General features: G+C 39.5%; 1 protein-coding gene across 1 annotated transcript in view; it reads left to right on the top strand.

Annotated features, from left to right (window-relative positions):
• Window positions 1-21,992, top strand: part of Cenpp (centromere protein P) — a 200,494-nt gene that overhangs the window by 14,676 nt on the left and 163,826 nt on the right. The window contains exon 5 of the mRNA XM_060372568.1: window positions 17,374-17,470. Within this exon, the coding sequence (XP_060228551.1) occupies window positions 17,374-17,470 (97 nt within the window). The remainder of the gene's footprint in view (window positions 1-17,373; window positions 17,471-21,992) is intronic.

The following is a 21,992-nucleotide window of genomic DNA, read 5'->3' as shown; positions in this document are numbered from 1 at the left end:
TTCCTTACAATTTTACAATTATTTGTGTTTTCTGTTTTTTAAAGATATAAAATAGTTTTTCTTTTTAAAAGTTATATGTGTATGGGTGTTTTGCCTTCATGTATGTTTGTATACCATGTGTATGCAGTACCTATGGGGGTCAGAAAACGTCACTATGTATGTATGTATGTATGCTGTTCACCTTTGAACTGTAGGCATTGCCTGCGGGAAAGCAAACTAAAGCAAATATTGAGTAACTCGTGGTCAACCTTTTATCATGCTGTTACTGTGGGAGACAAATTCAATGTTAATTAACACTTGAATAATAATAATAAAATTAACACTTTACTATTTTAAAGATATCTTTATTATTTTTAAGTGCGTGTGTGGTGTGTGTGTGTGTGTGTGTGTGTGTGTGTATATACACACATGAGTTTAGGAAGCTGGGAACACCAGATACCCTGGAGCTGGAGATACAGGCCCAGACGAGTTCCTGGAACTGCATTTATGTCCCCTGCAAGTACTTGCTGTTTACATCTGAGGCATCGCTCTGCTTCCATGATTATTTTTCTGTATGTTATGGGGTGTCTGGGGGTGTCTCACTCTGTTACAAAGGCTGCCTCCAAATGGTGACCATCTTGCCTTGTCTTCCCAAGTAGTTGAGCTTGCAGACATGTGCCAGCTACTGCTTAGTGCTGGCCTACGATCATAGGCCGAATGGATGCTTCTTTCCACGGAACCAGGGGCTTTCACTGCTGCTCCTCTTTCAGAAACAGTTATTCTTTCTCTTACCGGCAAGAGGGGCCTCTCCCACAGACAGATAACTTCTCTCTTGGAAACCATGAATTTTTTTATTTTCTTTTTATTGCTTTGCTGTCTCACCCTCAGTCATTTAAAGCTTCTGATTCTGACAAGATTTGAGGCTTCATGCCCGTACTTCAGCAGCAGCTGACCCATTTTGCATGTCTGTGTTACTGATAGTTCTCTCTGGAATCCTAACACAGCCAAGTCTTTCTGGTACAACGCTTCTGTGTGGGTGGTTCATTTCTCTCAAGAATGGACTAACTATGACTAATGAATGTTTAGAAGAAATATCTTATTGACACACGTTCATGCCCATTCTTTTACATACTGTGTATAGTTGACTTCATGGTATAGTGACAGAGTAGGGTGATTGGAGTGGAAATCATATAGCCTCTAATCCTTTCACATTTCCTATTAGGTCCTTCAAGAAAAGGTTTGCGGACTTCTGTAGGCTCAGTACCTAGAAATAGTGCTGAGCTGCATGGCAAGGGCCTGTTTAACTTTGTAAGAGTCTGTGAAGCTGTTTTCCCAATGATAGACTGTACTGCATTTCCACCAGCAGGGTGCGAGACTTCTGGCTGCCCACATCCTGCTCAGTACTTGCTGTCTCTCCCGATTTGGGGAGTGAATATTTTGAGATGGGTTCTCACTGTCTCAGGCTGGTATTGAATTTATAATCCTCTTGCCCCTTCCAAGTGCTGAGATTACAGGTGTATGCCATCATGCGTGGCTCAACACTTGATAATTTTTCTTGTCTGTTTTTAAGCTGTACTGAAAGTATGTTTCATTTCCCTGATTTTCCCTGTGTTTACATGTTGCTGACTATCTTCTTTGAAGTTTCATTCCACTTTTTTTTACATTATATGATCTAGTTGTTGTTTATTTTCTCAGCATTCCTTTGAAAATTCTTTATTTTGAAAAGTATGTCTTCATACATGCGTTTCCCAGGCACGTGCCTTGTACTTCCCATTTTGTACTTTGTCTTTTCATTTTCTCAACAATACCTTTCAACATTTTTTTTTTGAGACCTACCATTTATTCAGATAGTAATTGCTTTGAGTTATAACAACAGTACTAAACTATCAGTAATTATTACCATAATATATAAGAAAATATTAAATATTAAACACCACAAATATTAAATTTACTAATGCTAGATAAAATGGTACTAAATATTAAAACAATAAAATAGTACTAAAATAGTTAGAATTGACTTCATTTACACAGTATAATGAAGTTTCTTTTGGAAGGTAGACTTTTATTTATCCCAAGTAGGCTTCAAACTCCTTATATGTAATCAAGGGTGACTTGAACTTCTTTTTTTTTTTTTTCAATGCAGTTTATTCAGGAACATTGAACAATCCTCGGACCCCGGGGAAAGCCAGCCCACAGCTTAAATAGCCTCTGGGTAGCCAACCCAGGCGTGCCACGGGGGCAATGCAGATAGGTCCACATACATGGAAGCAAGCCAGATCCTCGGCCTTAGCCAAATGTGGAGTTGTTCGTGACAGAGAGCACTCACCATCGGGAAGGTGGAAGGCGGAAACCAGCTCCATCTTTAAGGCATAGCATTCCGCAGCTCTCTACAGTTCCCCCTTTTTGTTTTAGACGCATCAGGCAAGAGTAGAGGTCTGATCTCTGATATTAGAAATAAATTGGGACTTTGTACAGATGTTCATTTAGGTGTCATCCACCCAAAGAGCATCAGACCGTCCGATACCTTTTTCTCAGAGGCGGGACCTGGGGCATCAACCCGCATGCAATCAGACATGCTCTTCTCTGGGTCCAAAGCGGCTGACCCTGAGTGCAGTGCTTAGCCTCGCATCCTGAGCGTATCATTTTAGCTTTTTATGGTATCCAACCATGCTTGGGGAGAATGTCCTGCTTCAATGGCTGTAAAGGCCTGAATGATCATGGCTGCATCACACTGTTGTGAGACTCTAATCTTGCATATATACCACAGGCTAACCAAGGAGACCAACACCAGAAGGCCTGCTAACTCTCCCATGCCCGCCCATTCCTTCAGATGATTCATGGCTGCAGCAATCCATGTTGATAATCCTCTGGCTAGTCCTGCGTCCACTCTGGTAGAATTTACTGTGACAATGGCCACTCTCAGCTGCTCCATCGTAGTATCGAATTCTCCAGTCCAATTACCTAAAATATAGCTCGACAATTGTTTAGACAGATTTGCAGCGCAGGAAAAATTCTCATGTTGTATGCTAGTGACACAAAGTCCAGCATACTTTCATTGACAGCCAGGTTGAGCGATTTGCCATAGGGTATCAATTTGCTCCTGCAAGAGGTCAATCCTCTGATTGAACACCATCAAGCTTCCTTTTAGTTGAGCATTAATTCCCTTTCAACATTTTGATGAACTGCTTTTCTTGTTTTTGAATGAATCATGCAATATGGGGCTATGCCAGGGCTCAGGCCAGGCTTCATGTTTTCTCTTCTTAAAGTTCCTTTTGTCCTGGCCTCAGTTTCCTACTTTCTAGCTGGACTTCTTTATTTCTAAGATTTGTTTATTTTGTGTGCATGAGTGCTCTGACTTCATACACCCGCATGCCAGAAGAGAGCATCAGATTGCAGTATAGATGGTTGTGAGCCACCATGTGGTTGCTGGGAATTGAACTCAGGGCCTCTGGAAGAGCAGACAGTGCTCTTCACCACTGAGCCATCTCTCCAGCCCTCTAACAGGACTTTTTAAAGAGACCTGTGGTACAGGCACACAGATTCTGTTCATTCTTTGCCCAGAGGATGGCGTCTCTATAGTATACCTTCCACTGCAGTTGTAGCCCTACACACATGCAACTGTGTGGCATACCTCCCATTCTTCACCTCACACAGGTCTGTGGTCTAAGCTGTGGGTGTGTGTAGTACTAAAGCCCCATTCCCTGACTTTTACAGGATCCATTAGGCTTCCTCCATTCTTCTTCCTCCTCGACTCTCCATTCTTCACCTCACACAGGTCTGTGGTCTAAGCTGTGGGTGTGTGTAGTACTAAAGCCCCATTCCCTGACTTTTACAGGATCCATTAGGCTTCCTCCATTCTTCTTCCTCCTCGACTCTTCATCCTTCAAGATCTGCCTACCTCTGCCTCCTGAGTCCTTAGGATTACATGGGTGTCCCACCACTGCCTGGCTACCCATGCTTCTTTTTAAAATCTGTTTTATTTTATATGTATGAGTATTTTTTCCTGCATGTAGGTAAAAGGTCTGAGTATATGAAAGCTTAAGTAAGTTGTAAGGGTCTAAGAAAGTGTTTTAATCTGTGTAAATACAAGTGATAAAGGTCTAAAAATTTAAGTATTTAAAAAAAATTAGAAAAAAAAATAAATTTAGGTAATTAAAAATAAAATTGATTTAAGGTATATAAAAATGTTTCTGATTTCTTTCCCTCTATATATGTTTATTACACTAAGACTTCAAAAGTTCAGGGTTTTAACATTAATCAGTGGAGTTCTTATAAGCTAGTAATCTAGCTCTGGTAAAGTACTGCTAATATTGTCAGAATCGCAAGTTCAACATTTTAAATTCCTTTTAGTTGTCTTCTAAGTATAAACTTAGAAATTGCTTCTCAGTCATGAGTGTAGACAAAAGGACCAGGTAACCAAAATGGTTGGATTGCGTAGGGAAGGGCGGCTACGGGGAGGGAAGCCCAGCCCAATACCTGAGCTGAAGAAGTTTAAGGGAGGGGCCAGGGTATGACCGCCCTACTCTGTAACAGGTAGGGACTGAGGGATGGAAGGAGAACCTGGCAGCTAGTGTCTACTTTGATATGTTAAATAGCACCTCAGTCATTCTGGGTTTGAGATCTAACAGGGACGTACCATGTTTGTGCATGTGAAAGTGCAGGTGCTTTTAGAGTTCAGAACAGGGTATCAAATTGCCTGGAGCTGGAGTTATAGGAGGTTGTGAGCTACTTGATATTGACTCTGGGAGACTAGCTTGGGCCTCCTACAAGAGCAATACGTGCTCTTAGTTGCTGAACTATCTCTCTAGCCCGTAAAGTAAATGTAAAAATGTATTCTATGTGTACGTACATATATGGATGTTTTGTCTGCAATTATATTTGTGCAAGAATGTGTATGTCTGGTGTCCATGGAAGTCAGAGACTAGATTACAGACAGTTGTGAGCCACCTTGTGAGAACTGGGAATCAACCTGAGCCCTATGGAAAAGCAGTGCTTCTAATGTCTGAGCCGCCTCGCCAGCCCCATCCTAACAAAAACTTTATAAAAAGAAAAAAGAAAGAAAGAAAAACATTTGAGTCTCCTTTGCGCAGTAGCTATCAATTGTCAGTTGCTCCTTACCTGGGAATGGGTCCTTGTGGACCCCTTTTATTCCATGCTGGAATGTTGACCTGCCTGCTCCTGTGCAGTCTTATGCTGATAACCGTAGCCACTGTGAGTTTGAGTGCATAGACCTTGTCATTTCCAGAAGACACTGTTATTGCAGCAATGCTTTCCAAATCCTGGCTCTTAGAACTTTGCCCTCTCTTCTGTCATGATACCTGAGTCTTAGGGGGTGGATATATATGTCCTATTTAGGGCTGACTACTCCACTGTCACTTTTCTCCCTACTTTTGCCAGTTGTGAGTCTCCATATTAACTTCTGTCCACTGCAGAAAGAAGCTTCTCTTATGAGTGTTAAGCATGAAACTAAGTTTGATACTGTGTCTATTTATCAAATTAATAGTAGTAAGTTCTCCTCTAGTGCATATGACATCCCCAGCCAAGAGTATTTGTCTGAGTTTATAGTTCTAGGCATGAATTCCCTCATGTAGAATGTGCCGTACATCCAATCAGGAAGTGTTTGTTTACCTCCACAACATTCATGTCATATTTCCAGCCCAATCGTTATTTTAGCTGACAGGTCTAACTGGGTAAAACCACTGATGACTTTTCTCCATGATAGCATGCATAGCACTCTCTAGCACTACAAAAGCTATCTATCAGGGATGAAGTTTCCAGGTCAATACCCGCTTGATTTCTTTACGTCCTATAACCAGAGTGTGTGTGCTGTCTGGGCAAAGGGGTCTTATCAAATTGTGGTGTACAATCAAGGGTGTTGTAATTAGTGCTTAATTTTTACTATTAATTTATCTTTTAGTAGTGCTGCTGTTAATCCTAAACAGCTGTATAACCAAATCACCACACAGAGACTGATTTATTTAATTAACCTAGAACACAATGCTGGGCAATAGTTACTCCATCCTAAACCTCCAAGCCCTCATAGTTTCCTAACATTTAGATTTCCCACATTATACTAGCTTTTAGTGAAATCTTAGGTCCGGTTTATTCTCCACATCGTTCCAAGACCTCTCCTCCAGCTCTGCTCTCCCACCTCTCTCCTGCCCTCCTCTCCTCCTCTGCCTCCCACACCTTCCTGTCCTCTGGCTCTTCCCTCTCTCCCTGCTTCCTTTCCATTGCTCAACATTGTGGATGGTTGCTTTATTTTGGCATGTTTACACAAAGTTGAGACAGGTGATGCTTAGAATAAGTATCACAATGCAATGTACGGATTGAAATCAGAGTGGGGGAGAGAAATCAGCATTTGAATGAACAAGAGTAAAGTATATACATTCCAAAAGAACATTATACCAACACAAGGGCAGTGGCAATAACCTATATGGTTTGGGTCATTTCCTACTCCTGCGTTAACAAACGACCTAAAGGTAGGCATCCCACACCTGATACTAGGATTTTCACTTACTAATCTGAAGCTTCTGGAAAGAGCATTACCTTTCTACCCCAGCTCTCTGTCTCTCTCTGTTTCTCACTCACAGACATACACAGTGTCTTAGTTAGTTGCATTCTTTACTGCAATGAAACACTGTGACCAGAAAGCAAGTTGGGGAGGAAAGGGTTTATTTGGCTTATAAATATCGCTGTCCATCATTGAAGGAAGTCAGGACAGGAACTCAAGCAGGGCTGGTGTTGTTCCTGAATGGCGATACCCCAGAAGACCACCACCAGGATCCAAGTCTGTTACAAACCACATGAGGATCTTTTTATTATAAATCATTACAAGCTGCAGCTTGGGCTCACATCCCCCACCGCCAAAGCGGTGAGAGCCGAGAGCCCCATGCTCAGGTTAGTTGGGTGATTTAAAGATTCTGGTCCCTCGCAGCATGCCCAAGGCAGGGGCGATTCCTGCCTGGCAAGCATCTATTGGTCAAAATGCTGCATTTTGAATTGATTAGCTATTGGAAGGTCCCCCAAACCATTAATGATCTGGTATCCTTCCCTAGGGGGATGGGCCAATGTCCTAGCAACTATATCTCTAGTGAGTGGGGAAAGAAAGCAGTAAGGCTGGTTCTTCCCCTCAGGGCATTACTGGACCTCTCTACCCACCTAGTTCAGGCCTTAAATATTAATAATAGTTGCTGATTTTTAATCTTGGTCTCTCACTGGAACCTGGAGGCAGGAGCTGATGCAAAGGCCATGAGGTTGCTGCTTACTGGCTTGCTCCCCATGGCTTGCTCAGCCTGCTTTTATAGAACCCAGGATCACTAGCCCAGGGATTGTACCACCCTCACTGGAAAGGGCTCCCCCCAATGGATTACTAATTAATAAAATGCCCTACAGGCTCACCTGTAGTCCAATCTTATGGAGACATTTTCTTAACTGGGGTTCCCTTCTCTCAGATGACTTTAGCTTGTGTCAAGTTGACATAAAACTATTCAGGACACATTCCATGTGAGGTACAAGTTGTTATATTTTTAGTAAGTTTATAAAATAGCTTGCTATTTATTCTTGTTCTTTTGTATGAATATTTTATAGACAACGTGGTGTTTTTCAAAGTATCTAATACATTTTTTCCTGAGATATTTATGAGACTTTGATGACCAGATGCATAGTGCTTATATACTACTTGGAAAAAAGAAGTAAAATGGTCATTTTTTAATGTACAGCCCTTGAGTTGACTACATTTATAGCTAAGTATACTAATCATCTTAACCAAAGAATTGAACTTTTTAAAAGAGATTTATTTGTTATGTATACAGTGTTCTGTCTGCATGCATGCCTGCAGGCCAGAAGAGGACATCAGATCTCATAATAGATGGTTGTGAGTGACAATGTGGTTGCTGGGAATTGAACTCAGGACCGTTGGAAGAGCAGACAGTGACCTTAACCTCTGAACTATCTCTCCAGCCCCCACCATTGAACTTTTAAGAGTGAAAGTCCATGCCTGTAGTCCTGGTACTAGGAAGCTAAAATAAGAGGATCACAAGTTCTGGGCTTGCCTAGGGCACCTTTATGAGACCCTGTTTTAAAAAAGAAAGCAAGAATTGTCCCATCAGCATGTATACACACAAACTTTTTGTACTATTGTTTATAGTCTTACTCAGCAACTCTTAACTCCTGGTAAAGCCAGTTAACCTATTTATCCATCAAAGCACATTTGGCTGTTTTCAGAGTTTGGTGAATATGCCATGTTAGAATAATACACTATCATGTTAGTAAAATGTATAATAGGGATGGCGAGATGGCTTGGCAGCTAAGAGTACTTGTTATTCTTGCAGAGGACCCAGGTTTGATTGCCAGAACTTCCACAATGGCTTACAACCATCTGTAACTTCAATTTCCGAGTATCATACGCCCTCTCCTGACCACTGAAGGCACCAATCACACATGTGGTACAAATGGATATATTCAGGCAAAACACATAAGATACATAAGGCTAATGTAAGCTCTTTTCATAAATTATTGTCTTGACTTTCAGGAGAGACTATATTGTTCTGTTTTATTAGTCTCTTTGTGTGCTTCAATAAATTTAGCTTTATCATGTTTTGTGTGCACAAAAAAACAATGTATATGCAAGATTTGATATCTTGGTTTTAGGAATTCACTGGAAGTCTTGGAATGTATTCTCCATACTCTTCATGGGGGACACACTCCAGACTTAAATCTAAGTTCTCTTTTCTCCAGAGCAAGTAAGTAGAACTGGAGTCATGAATCTTATAAGGATATGTTTGATAACTTTAGAATAAACTGCAAGATGTTTTCCAAGGTGATCATACTATTTTGCAATACTGACTGAATAAGAGTGAATCTATCTATCTATCTATCTATCTATCTATCTATCTATCTAACTATCTGTTTATCTATTTTCTAGGCAGTGTTTCTTTGTGTAGCATTGACTGTCCTGGACTAGCTTTGTAGACCAGGCTGGCCTCAAATTCAGGGATCCTCTGCCTCCCAAGTGCTGGGACTAAAGACTTGTGCCACCATGCTCAGCTGAATAATAATTAAGTGACTCAATTACTAACATAATTTAGATTCATTTATAGGAGAACATTGTAAAGTTTTTAATTTCAAATTTCTCTTTATGCTTTGCTTTGTCCTTAAGAAGGAGACTTTAGAATTATTTTGGTTTTCTGACTACTTCAGTTGAAATTGAAATGGTTTTGCAATCATTTTGTGAAAAATCTATAACATCTGTTTTACATTTGCTAAAGTTTGGACCTTCCTTAGGAAAAATAGATAAACTATACTCAGTCTTACAGTGGTAAGAGCCAACGCATGCACACACACACGCACACTTCCTGTGTGTAATTGAAAACTATACATGTTATACTATTAGTAACTTTTATGACCATAACAGAACTGTAAATTTAAAGTTCTTTTTAAAATTATTCTTCTGTCATTGGGTTGGTGTGTGATGTGTGTATATTTATACTGGTCATTTTAAGTTTTTGTGGGTTTTTTTTTTTTTCTTTTCTCTACATGCTGAAGGGCTTTGTTTTTGTTTACTTGATTAATGGGAAATAGAAAATCCTGTCTCTTTGCTTACAAGCCATATTAAAGAAACTGCTGCTCTTTATAGGCATGCATTCTTTGGAGAGTAATTTGTTCACTCAGAAATCTTAAAATATTACAGTAGACAGCGGACAAGTTTAAAAACTCAGGGTTCAGTGTACCTGACAGAATACAATCTATGTAGCTATGTATTATTTCAAGTGTTCTGTGGCTTTTTCTGTGTTCCCTTTGTGTTTTGTTCTTCTGTTCTCCTTTCTTGCCTTCATTTGGATTATAGAATTTGTTTTTCTTTTCTTTTGTGGTTCTAGGACTGAACTTAGAATCCTGTGGGATTAGCACAAACTATCCCCCTAAATGGCAAACCTACCCTACCTAGCTTTCTTTTCTTTTTATTATGCTAAAGTATGCATGATAAAAAAATTACCATCCTAACTCTAGTTAAGGGTTCAGTAGTGCAAATTACAATCATAATATTGTGCAACTTTCACCAGTATTCTGAAAAAAAAGAAAAAAAAAAGAAATTCTAATGCCCATTAAATTGATTAGCTTTTTTAGCAAGACCTGATGCTTGTGATCCCCAGCCCTCGGGAAGCCCAGGCTGGAGGATCATAAGTTCAAGGCCAGCCTGGGTTGTACTAGGAGAACCTTTTTCATAACACCAATAAAACCCAAACAATCATGGCTGGAGAGATGGTTCAGCAGTCAAGAGCGCATACTGGCAGAGGACTCAAGTTGAGTCTGTCGCTAACATGGGTCAGCTCACAACTGCCTGTAACTCCAGCTCCAGGAGCTCCCACACACTCCTGTATTTAGCAGGCACATGTACATACACAAACACAAACACGTTTAATTAAAAACAAAATAATTTTTAAAAAACATTTGAAAAAATACAACCCATATAACTTCCCTTCTGTGTTTCCGCCATACACTGGCAACTGCCGTTCTACTTTCTCTTTGTTTGATTTCTTTTTTAACTTCATTGAGTACTTCATAGAAGTAGAATTATGAAATACTTGTCTTTTGAGGGGTTGGCTTTAGTTGGCACAGTCTTTGTTAAAAAATTTTAAATTGATTTTGACTGATATATTGGGAATTAAAATTTGTGAAAGTGTGCTGTTTTGATATATGTATATTGTATAATGTTTGAGTCATGTTAAATATTTATATTTCTTTATGGTAAAAAAACATTATAAATTGACAGCTTTCAGAAATGTATGGTACGTTGTTTGTTCAATGTAGTCACCCTTAAGGTATAGCCACAGTAGTACATGTCAGAAATTCCTTGTTTTAGGATAGGATTCTGTTGTAAGTAAATTTTGCTCACACGTTTATCTGTGGGTGGACATTCTACATTGTAACTATTATATGAGTAGTATGAACATGAGTATACAAGTGTCTCTTTGAGACTGTTTTCTATTTTGTAGGCATAGATCCAGAAGTGAAATTGCTAGTGTACATGGTAATTCTACTTATCTTTTTTTCTGAAGAAATACTATTCTGTTTTCCACAGTAGTTATCTGCTGTTAGATAGCGTGTCTGTGTGCATGTGTTTAATACGGTTGACTGTTGATTTTGTTCCTCTATTTTCTGCTGTCTGGCTGCTGTAAATATTATGAATGTGCTTTTCAAGATTGTCTGGCTCTTGAACAGGACAAACGAAAACTGGAGCATAAAAGAACACTAGCCCTTTGTAGCCAATGGAAACCCCTTCAGCTGGGATAAGAAGAAAGACGTTTCAAGACTCTGTGATCAGAAGGATATCAGCCATCCTGTGGCGTGTGCTAGGAGTGCAGAGCCCTCTCTTCTCCACCCAGACTCTAGTGCCAGGTAGCTACTCTGTGCCAAGAACTCGACTGACTGGCAGTGGCAAAGTCTGTGTACATAGATGCATATGTATGTATATGTACAGGCAATATATGCATGTACTCAGCAAGAAAAGGAGGACATGCCTTGTGACATGAACAATGAAAAACTTTCCTGTGAAATCTTCACATTTTTACCTAGACCATACTTATCCAGTTAGGGTGGGGGGTGTTCCCATTTATTCTCTGAGTTTTTCATGGACAACTTAAATTGGTTTTTTTGAACCAGAATCACATTTTTGCACCCCATCCCAAAATTCAAAGTGTCTGTTTCATACAGGCTGGCACCAAACACTTCGAGATATGACTCACACATTAAAAAGTACAATGCACAGTGTGAAGATCTTGAAATTCATACTGCATAAGTAATGGCAGTAAAAAGCCAATGATATTTTAAAGATTTAGTATTTCTCGTTGTAACACGGTTTTTATGTTTGATGTTATGTGAAGCTATGAGCTCACTTCTGAATCAATGCTATTTTATTGCTCACTATTATATTTATAGAATGTTACTGTGAGCAAAGCTGAGCAGACCAAGTCTATTCCCAACATGATTTATTTTTTCTTTTCTTTTTCTTTTTTTTATTATTAGTTACATTTTATTAACTCTGTATCCCAGCTGTATCCCACTCCCTCATTCCCTCCCATACCCTCCGTCCCTCATCTCCTCCCTGCCCCTTTCCAAGTCCACTGATTGGAGAGGACCTCCTCCCCTTTCATCTGACCCTGTTTTATTAGGTATCTTCAGGACTGGCTTGCAAAGTCCTCCTCTGTGGCCTAGCAGGACTGCTCCTCCCTTGGGGGGTGGGGAGGTCAAAGAGCCTGCCATTGAGTTCATGTCAGAAATAGTCCCTGTTCCCCTTACTATGGAAAACCAATTGGTTACTGAGCTACCACGGGCTTCATCCACACAGAGGTTCTAGGTTATATCCTAGATACTCCTTGCTGGATTGTCAGTTTCAGAAAAGACCCCTGTGCCCAGATATATTTGGTCCTTGTGGAGCTTCTGTCCTTTCTACATCATACAAACTCCCCCTTCTTTCATATGATTCCCTGCACTCTGACGAAGATTTGGTTATGAGTCTTAGTATCTGCTTTGATATACTGCTAGGTAGAGTCTTTCAGGGGCCCTCTGTGGTAGGCTCCCACATGATTTATAAGTAATGTAACTAAATAAACTAAGCAAATTTTCATGAAGCAATGCATTATTTACTGTTTCTTGTTGCTGAAATATGAGTTTAAATTTTGTCTTTGTATTAATGGAAGATCTTAGCTTTTCCTAGGGCTCCATGAGGCCTTCTTAACTCTGTAGCTAAAAGCCACAGCCTCTCCAGAACAGGAACCAGATGCCAGATTATGAAAGAATTTTCATCATAGGCCGTGATCTGCGATTATCCCAAGAGCATCCACATTAGTCCCATAGCTAACTAACTCAAGTGAGTACCCTCCATACATAGTTTGGACAGCTGGGGACTGCAAGACCAAGTTTCCAGTTGTTATGGTAAAAGTGTACTAGAGTGGCCTCGTGATGGTTGTTCTTCATTGTTATCACGACTGGCTTTACAATCACCAAGGAGGTATCTCTGGGGATGTCTGTAAGAGTGTTTCAATGTATACATGTGTACATTGCCATTACAAGTATAATCTGGGATCCCCATTAGTCATGAATCTGTTACTTTTCCCTCTTTATGTTACGGTTTTCATATAAATATAGTAGTATACAATTGACATTTCTACTAGATAACATAATTTTTCTTGCATATTTTCTTTCTTTCTTTTTTTTTTTATACAAGTCTCTCATTACTGGCCTGGCACTCCTTTTGTAGGTTAGGCTGGCCTTGAACTTACAGAGATTTGCCTGTCCTAGCCTGCAGAGTGCTGGAATTAAAGTGTGTGTCACCACACCTGGTAATTTTAATCATCCATAATTTAAATAACGTAAGAGAAGACTTATTTTCCTTGGTCTTTACTTTTTCTATACCATATATTTGGTATCCTGGCTGTGTCATTTCCACATACTTAAGTATGGCAAAGTTTTTTTGCTTGTTTGTTTTTGTTTTTTGTTTGCTTGTTTAGTTGGTGTTTGCAGTGGTAGGAAATGATCCCAAGGCCTCATCTACTAAGCAAATGCTGAGCAACACCCAGAGCTCTGCATTTTAAAGTGTACATATTACCTTCTGAAATTATGATGAAATGATTAGTTTTTTATCATGTCATCTATGTTCCAGTTTTTGTACTTGATCTAATAGCTTACTTTATTTTATTCTTTTCTCTGAGATACATGATCCAGTAAGGTTTACTTGTTATGTCTCTAATTTCCTTTTATCTGGAACAGTCCAGAACCTTCTTTGCCATTTCTGACTTTACCATCTTTAGAAAATAGATTTTTTTAATCTTTTTATTTTCTCCTTTATTATTTCCTTGAGAATGTCATACAGTGCTTTTAATTATATTCATTCCCTCCCTACCACTGCTCCTGGATCTGCCCTCCTCCCTACTCAATCAGCTTTGTGTCCTGTATTTTTTTTTTTTTTAATTCATCAAGTCCACTTTATGCTGCTCACATACTTATGGGTGTGTGTGCATTCACCAGAGCCTGGCCAGGGTATTATACCCTTTTTCTTTCAGCAATCAATTGTCAGTAGCTCCTCAGCTAGGGATAAGACCTCGTACCAACTTTCTGCATGCTGTCACAACAGCTGTAAATCCATCTATGCAACTGCCCTGTTGTGTCCAGAAAAAAGCTTATTGTAGTAATCTATTGCCTCTTACTCTTCTGTCTCCATCCTTGTCTTCCACAAGGATCCTTGAGCCCTGGAGGAGGGCATGTGGTGTGTGTGTGTGTGTGTGTGTGTGTGTGTGTTTATGCATGTTTGCTCTACTTAGGGCTTAGCATCCCACAGCTTCTTGCACCTTTATCAGTTGTGGAGCTCTGTGTTAATTACCATCTACTGCAAAAATAAGCTTCTCTGATGAGGGTTGAGAAATGTATCAATCTCAGTTTAGTACTATATTCTTTAGCAGAGTGAGAATGTTAAGTTCTCTCTTAGGGCCTATAACCTGTTTAATTCAGGTTCTCGTCCCAGCAATGGTACCAGATATATCTTGTTTTAATTTTCAGCATAAATAATTATATTATTCAACATATAAATACATTATATATTTGTATATGAATATAAATAAATACTCCCAACATTTTTTTTCCAGACCTGAGGACCGAACCCAGGGCCTTGTTCTTGCTAGGCAAGCATTCTACCACTGAGCTAAATCCCCCACCCCCAACATTTTGTTTTTTAATAGAAGTTTTCTTATTTTTTTTTCTTTTGATCAGTTAGGCATTATGGAAAATATTGTCTGGGTGATAGATATTTTTTTTGTCTTCTCAGCTTATCTACTTCTCAAATGTGATATTTTTAGAATAACTTATTACTTTATATTAATTAAACATAATGGTTTTCTTTATAACATTTTATGTGTATCTAATGTATTTCAATCATTTTTATCCACTGCTACTCTCTCTTGTCCCCTTTTCCCAACTCACTCTACATTCTAATTTCATGTCTTTTTGTGTAAGTATATAACATAATGAAATGAATGTTCCTCTCATTTCCTGGTAGAATTTGGCCTTGTGATTAAGAAACAGATCTCTATTATTTTGTAATGTATGTGTTCATTTCTGTGTATTGCAGGGATTCATTTAATCATTCCCATTTTTGATGAATATTTTTGAAATTTTTATTTGTTCATGAGCACATGTGTGTGCATGCAAGCGCACATGTGGCTTACACGTGTACATGTGCCATGTGTGCAGGTACCCTCAGGGAGCAAAAGAAGGCATCGGATACCCTAAAACTGGATTTCTGGGTAGTTCTGAACTACCAGATATTGGGAACTAAACTTGGGTCCTCTGAAAGAGCAGCAAATGTTCTTAACCACTGAGCGGTCTCTTTAACCATGTTAAATAATTTTGTAATCTTTTTTATTTATGTTGGCGATCAAACTGTCTGAAAATTGACCAATGGAAATCCTTTTGAACTATCCCCAGCAGCCATATGATACTACTTTGTCATATCTTCAAGTACTTTCTTATAATTTGATATTAAAAGGTTTTCAGGAATTGCAATATGTATAAAACCTCTTCTGCCCCATCATGGCTGTGTCATTTCTCTGAGGACTTTTAGACAGGACTAACATTAGAAATCAAAATATGGCACAATATATGTTCATTACTATTGGAATGTTTTGTTTCTTGGCATTTTCAGGAGACAACTAGAAAACTTGTGGTCATACTTAGATACACATACACACGAAGTCATATGATCTTTTCTATACATATATGAATAAATAAGGATAGGATACACTGTGCACGGTTAGTCTAAGAATATAATAATGAATACATTAGTTTCTGGTTTCACCAAGCCTGGTGCCCATATCCCCAAATACTTTAAAGATACACATCTATATTCTTAAAGGATTTGTCATAAAGTGTGTTGTATTTCTTATCATTGTTCTGTGTTAATGAAACTAGTTTATAATTTGTTTGGTTTATAATTTGTAGTGGTTATTCAACTCTGGTCATTTGATAATAATTTTAAAATTGTGTATCACAGGAATTTGTTATTTCTGAGTTTAAAGTACAAGTATTGTCAGGATAGTTACACTGTACATGGTTAGTCTAAGAATACAATAGTGAATAAGTTAGTTTCTGGTTTCAAAAGTCCTGATGCCCATATCCTAGCTGTGCTAGACAGGAAGAAGCCACCTTGAGTTAGCATGTGAGATACAGGGATTGCTGATATACTAACAGGAAGTCCAAGAGGGAGAATAAAGTTTCTAACAGAGAGAGTGTGTGGAGAGTCCATGGTGGTCAGCTGGATTGGCAAATCTTCTCTGCACAGTGTTGTTCACCAAAAGGCCAAATGATGCCATCTTCTCTGTAATACTACTAGAGTCCTGGTGACAGGCTGGCAGAAAATTGTCTGGGGTCTGGCGCTTGATGGGCTAGACAAGCATCACCTCAGTCTGTCATGACACCTCATTCAGTGTTTAGTCTATCCACAGTGTTCTGTGAGGACCAGTGGCAGCCTCCTGGACAGGGAGTACTTTTTTGTGCTTTTCACAGTGTTCTTTTTCTGTACCCATTTACCATAAAGAGCGTGATTTTAATGGTAAGATGCCAGAAGCATTGGCATATTGGCTAGCTTTTTGCTCTTTATAGGACTGGCATTCCAGTAACATGTGACTTGATGTACATGCAGAAAAGTAGTTTTCTTTACAGATACTGCCAACTTGCTTAGTTCCCAGTGTGCTGTGGAGAGGCTAACTTTAATTCTGGCTGGTGAGTCTTCGCCCTTCCCTTAACAGAGAAATATGTTTCAGGGATAGGGTAGTTGATGTTGATGTTCTGCTTTTCTCAGGGATCATGAATACCGCTTATAAATAGCCACTTGAGTGAAGTCATAAACATGTGGTAATTGATGACAGAAATATCACCAAGGCTTTGGGAATATGAATACATACAGTGTACCACATAGATGGTCTTGCTAGCCCAGAGCAAGACTCCATCATTAGAGTTCCCACCCTCTAGTGATGTGGTTGGCCTTTTTGGTATCTAGCTCCCGACTGTTGGTACATAGGGTGCTCACTCAAGAACGTGTATATAATTAGAAACTTTGCACCAAAAAGCACATTATTTTGCATGCATCAAGTAAGACTTCCTGGAGAATGTCACATTTGAGTGGTTGAAAAGTTGGGTAGGGTACCCCAAGATAAAATAGTTGCTCTGGCAATTTGCATTAGCTGTCACAGAACACACACACAGGTGCAGGGTTCAACATGTAGAAGGACATCAAGTGCATTTTTATTGTCAGTAACACATCTGAATGGAAAAAAATAAAGCTTAAGTATAAAGTGAGCCTGTTATTTCATACTATTTATTAATCATAGCATCTTACTCTTACAGAGCAGAAGAAAAAAGAGATTTGCTCTGGTTTTTCCGAAGTCTGCATTTTTTCGTGGAGTGGTATGAGTATCGTGAGAACACATTTAAGCATTTTAAGGTAAAGTCTGAAATGTTTGAATATAAAGATATATAGAAAATGTTTGGTTTTCTACCTGCCTGGGGGCTGCTTCCTGGCAGCCCTGAAGTCAGGAGGGTGGGCGATGTGAACAGGAGGTTATTCTCATGACTCTGGGAAGAAAGGAGGTACCACACAATTAAGCTGGCAACAGTTTGAGAGCACCCCAGTGAGAGTTAGAGGCGTTAGGAGGGGTAATAAAGGGAGGGAAGTCAGCATTCTTCTTTGGCATTGGTGTCTCTTGTCTGGGTGGGCACTGCAATGAGCAGGGTTAGGTGTTTGAGAAATCCCCATCCTGGTCCAGCATCCTCTGTCATGTATTTCACTCCCATAATGTATCTGTGGAAAGAAATGGCATGTTAATTATGCGGCCTGTGTAAGAAGATTCTCTGTATGTCCTGGTAAACTTTTAGAACTTGACTGCATAAGGTGGGGAAGCATTAGAAATCGAGTCCTTGGAGTTCCTGCTTTCATGAAGGAAATTTATCAGTTTGGAGATTGTTAACTTGTAGGATATTTTTTATCTTATTTGTTTTTCCTGTAAAACAATGAGTTATCATGGGCTTAGCTCCTGGTACAAGAGGCATTATTGTTATTGGCAGCCATAGAGTGACAGAGGAGAAGGCTTGACATGTGACTTAGAAAATTTAGGAGGTTTGAAGGTAGCTGAGTCATTTTGGGGCAGTTTTTCTTCCAGTGTCTAGTTTTTTTGTTTTTATATTTAAAACATTTTGAATTAAGCTGTGTTGTAATTGTAAAGGCTTGGGCCAGGGAGGAAGCCTGGTAAGAGGCACTCAATATCATAGGTACAATCCCTTCATCATAATGTTTATGTCTTAGTCCCTGGCAAGCTTGCCTGTGTTCTGGGGTCATTCCTTCCCATATAAGATTATTTAGGAGCATTGCTTTTGCAAAAGAGTCTATCTTTTTTTCTAAACTAGCTTGTATACTTAGTATAAGATCTGGGAGAGTCTCCTTGGTTGATTTTTGTTTTAAGACAGCCAATGGAAAGGCTTCTCCAGGTCCTTTGGATAAAGGAGTTAAATGATTCAAATCCTGAAGTGTATGGGATTGGACTTGGTCCAGGCAGCCACCAGGGAGTAAAACCTGCTGAAGTCCTGTAGTGAAATTACCTTGGCCAAACAGTTGGTCTTAAAAGAACTGGGGAGAGATTTGTGTATATCTCTCCAGTCTTGAGGGTTTGAAAACTTTTTATTAAAACTTTGTAAATTAGATTTGATCCATGGGGCATGAATTTTATTCTCATCTACATCTTGGTGTAGCTCTTTTAAATCTGTAGCTGGGAGAAGGTACCAGGCTAGAGGGTATTGCCTAGTTAAGTGTAAATTAACAGGGAAGGTTTTTATAGGTGGAGGTTTATTGGAGGTTTATAGGCTGGAGTGCTTGGGGGATAATAGTTTTCACAATTGTTACCAGTAACTCCGATTAAAGAACTGTTGGTCTCTGTGATTACAAAGCTGTTTTATAGGGGGAGGTGCTGTAGGGGGAGGTGGGACCACATATTGTTGCAGTGGCAACAGTGGGGCAGAAGCCTTGGTCTTTTTGGTCTCTCTCTCTCTCTCTCTCTCTCTCTACCCCCCTCCCCCTCCCTTTCTCCCTCCTTCCCTTGCTTCCCTCTTCCCCCTAATGAGAAGTCAAGGGTGGCCAGTGAAGCCAGTAAAAACTTAAACTGGGGTAGAAAAGGGGAGAGAGTAACTTTTGTTTAATTACATCGATTACTTAATGTTTAAGAGCATTGCTTTTTTTTTTAAGGCAGTTACATCAACTAGTAGACAATTTCCAGGGTCTTTTTCATTTGAGCCCTGCCCTTTGTCCTCTTGTGTGTTTTTTTCCCCTGATGGGTCATTTTGAGAGTCAGGTTTTTTTGTTAAACATTGTCTAATAGTGGCTATCACTGGGAGAAAGAAGATAGACAATAGCCTTCATTGGCTTCTTTTTTAAGAGCCAAATAAGCAAAATGGGTGGAGACATCTGGATCTGAGATATCTGCTGATAGGACCCACGGTGCAAATTGAAGCACCTCATTCCAAAATTCTAAGCCTTCCTTTTGGGGGATTTTAAGTCCTCTAGGTAAGTAGCGCTCTAAGGGAGCAAATTTACAGATCTCTCTGAAGTGATGTTGAATTCCCCATAATTAGAAGGGAAGGAGAGCATTAGAGAATCTTATGGTCTCTGGGACACTCAGTTTAGGCAAAGTGAGAGGCTCTAAGGTGTGCAAACTTGTAAAGAGAGATCCTCTGGATGGGACAATCAGGCAAAATTTCACTACCTGCTGCCTGTGCGCAGGGAGCTCTCTGGAGTCTGAGACTGCCCACTGTCTATACTGTGGTGGGGAGCTTGCAAACTTTTAACAGTCTGATGCCTGGGCCCTGGTGGAGCCAGATTCTGTCGACTGCCTATTGCAATGGGGAGAGGGGGCTTCAAGCCAACCCTATGGGGCCAAGACCTTCCCTTCCTAGTTTGCCAGGCCTCAAGGGAAGGCAGGCATAGAGTCAAAATGCCCTTTTTACAGGGGTTCAAAGGGGGTACTCACCTTTCTTGGAGCAGTTCAGAGCTCCTTGTTGGGTGCTAGTTGTAGGTTCTCCTCCTGCTAAGTTCAACCTTAATTCCAGAGAACAAAGGGTATATACTTCTATGGGAGTGGGTGGAGGGCTCCAAGAGTAAGTTCATATAATTGGTTGGAACTAGGCACTTCAAAGATGCTTAATTTGCATTATACAGCATGCACCTATCATAAGAATAGAATGTCAGTATCTAATTAATATCTAAGCTTAGGGAGTGGAGAACTAGCAGGGAGCGATGTCAGAGGCCACACTTCAAGAGTGGTTAGGGGAGTTTGTCTAAAAACACCCTCCAGATGAAGTCAGGCAGACAGCGGGGATCCTGTGAAGGGGATAGAGTTCTGCCTTTAGGGCCTTGAAGGCTATCCAATTCAAGCAAGAATTGCAACCTCTGTCAGCAGGTTACCTCCAACAGAAAATGAGCTGGTGTTGATTGTGATAAGAGAATCATAGCTTTTTTTTTTCTTTTTTTTTCAGTTTTCTTTTTGTTGTTGTTGTTGTTTTGTTTTGTTTTGTTTTTTGACAGGGTCTCATGTAACTCTGGCTATTCTGGAACTATGCAGACCAAGCTGCCCTCATACTCACAGAGATCCACCTGGCTCTCTGTGCACCAAATATTTGCTGTAAATTTCAAAGAATAGAGAATATTGTCACTGGTTTCTTTAAATTAGTAGTTATTTGTAATAAATGGGTAAGAAGCTTCTGTATAAATCAGTGGATAATTGATATTATGGAATTTTATTTTTGACCCTTTATTATAGTCTAATTTACTTCAAATTTTTATTTTTGAAAATTTAGCCTTTCAGGAGTGCATAAAATACAAAAATAAATGTGAGTAAAAATTATATAGTGTAGCTCGGTGTGTTAGCTCATGCCTTTAATCCCAGCATTCACTGCGAGGCAGAGGCAGGTGGATCTCTGTGAGTAGTGCTGGAGGTGATAGTTGGTGCCTTTGATCCCAGCATTTATAAGGCAGAAGCAGGCAGATCTGCAGGAGTTTAAGTGCAGCTTGGTCAATGTGGTGAGTTCCAAGCCAGCCAAGGCTATGTAGAATATAGATTGTGCCTTAAGAAACTTACTGTATATTGTTACAAAAATAATGTAATCATAACTTCTATTTCATTTTGTAATGTAATCATAACTTCTATGACTGTTTTGAAATTCTGGAATATTATACATCTTCAGCATAAGTATTGAAGCCTGATTCTTACGAAGTAATGGCTTTAAGTCGAATGGAAATACTTTAAAGATTGCTTTAGAAAATTGTTATATAATGCCTCAGGTCCTGCTTATTCTCATAGCATTAAGTTATTAACAGCTGTTAAACACACAAAAACATTATCTGAATGAATCAGCATAAATAATATTTCAAGGTTCTAGTCCTTCTAAAGCCTAACCTATGACTATTATTTTAAAGACTGTTACTGAATATTCTGTATTTGGGGTTCAGTTCTTTTTAATTATTATTAAATTGATACTGCTTGATCGAGTTAATAAAAATCTATCACACATAAGGCTTTCTCTAGAATAAGACATGGGCAGTTCCCATACTGCATTCTCTTAAGTAATTCTCATGATTTTCTTGTATGTATTTATGTCTGGGATGTTGAAGGCCAGCTTCAACAGGTTAGGGTAAACTGAGGCGGGGTGTAGACTTGGTGAATGATCACTCAGCAGACTTTTTCTGAGGGAATAAAGCTTTATTTACTGGGGCTGGTACTCGTGGCTGGTGAAATAGAAAAAAGAAAAGGGGGAAAGAATCATACACACACACACACACACACACACGATGGATGAAGCATGCTTCAACAAGCTTTGTAGTATTACTTTTTTATACTATTAATTAATTTATCTATTCCTCCCTCCCTCCCTCCCTCCCTCCCTCCCTCCCTCCCCCCCTTCCTTCTCTCCTTCTCTCTCCA

Source organism: Meriones unguiculatus, chromosome 19, assembly GCF_030254825.1.
Source record: "Meriones unguiculatus strain TT.TT164.6M chromosome 19, Bangor_MerUng_6.1, whole genome shotgun sequence".
Classification (NCBI taxonomy): domain Eukaryota; kingdom Metazoa; phylum Chordata; class Mammalia; order Rodentia; family Muridae; genus Meriones; species Meriones unguiculatus.
This window is presented reverse-complemented; position numbering and strand designations above follow the sequence as displayed.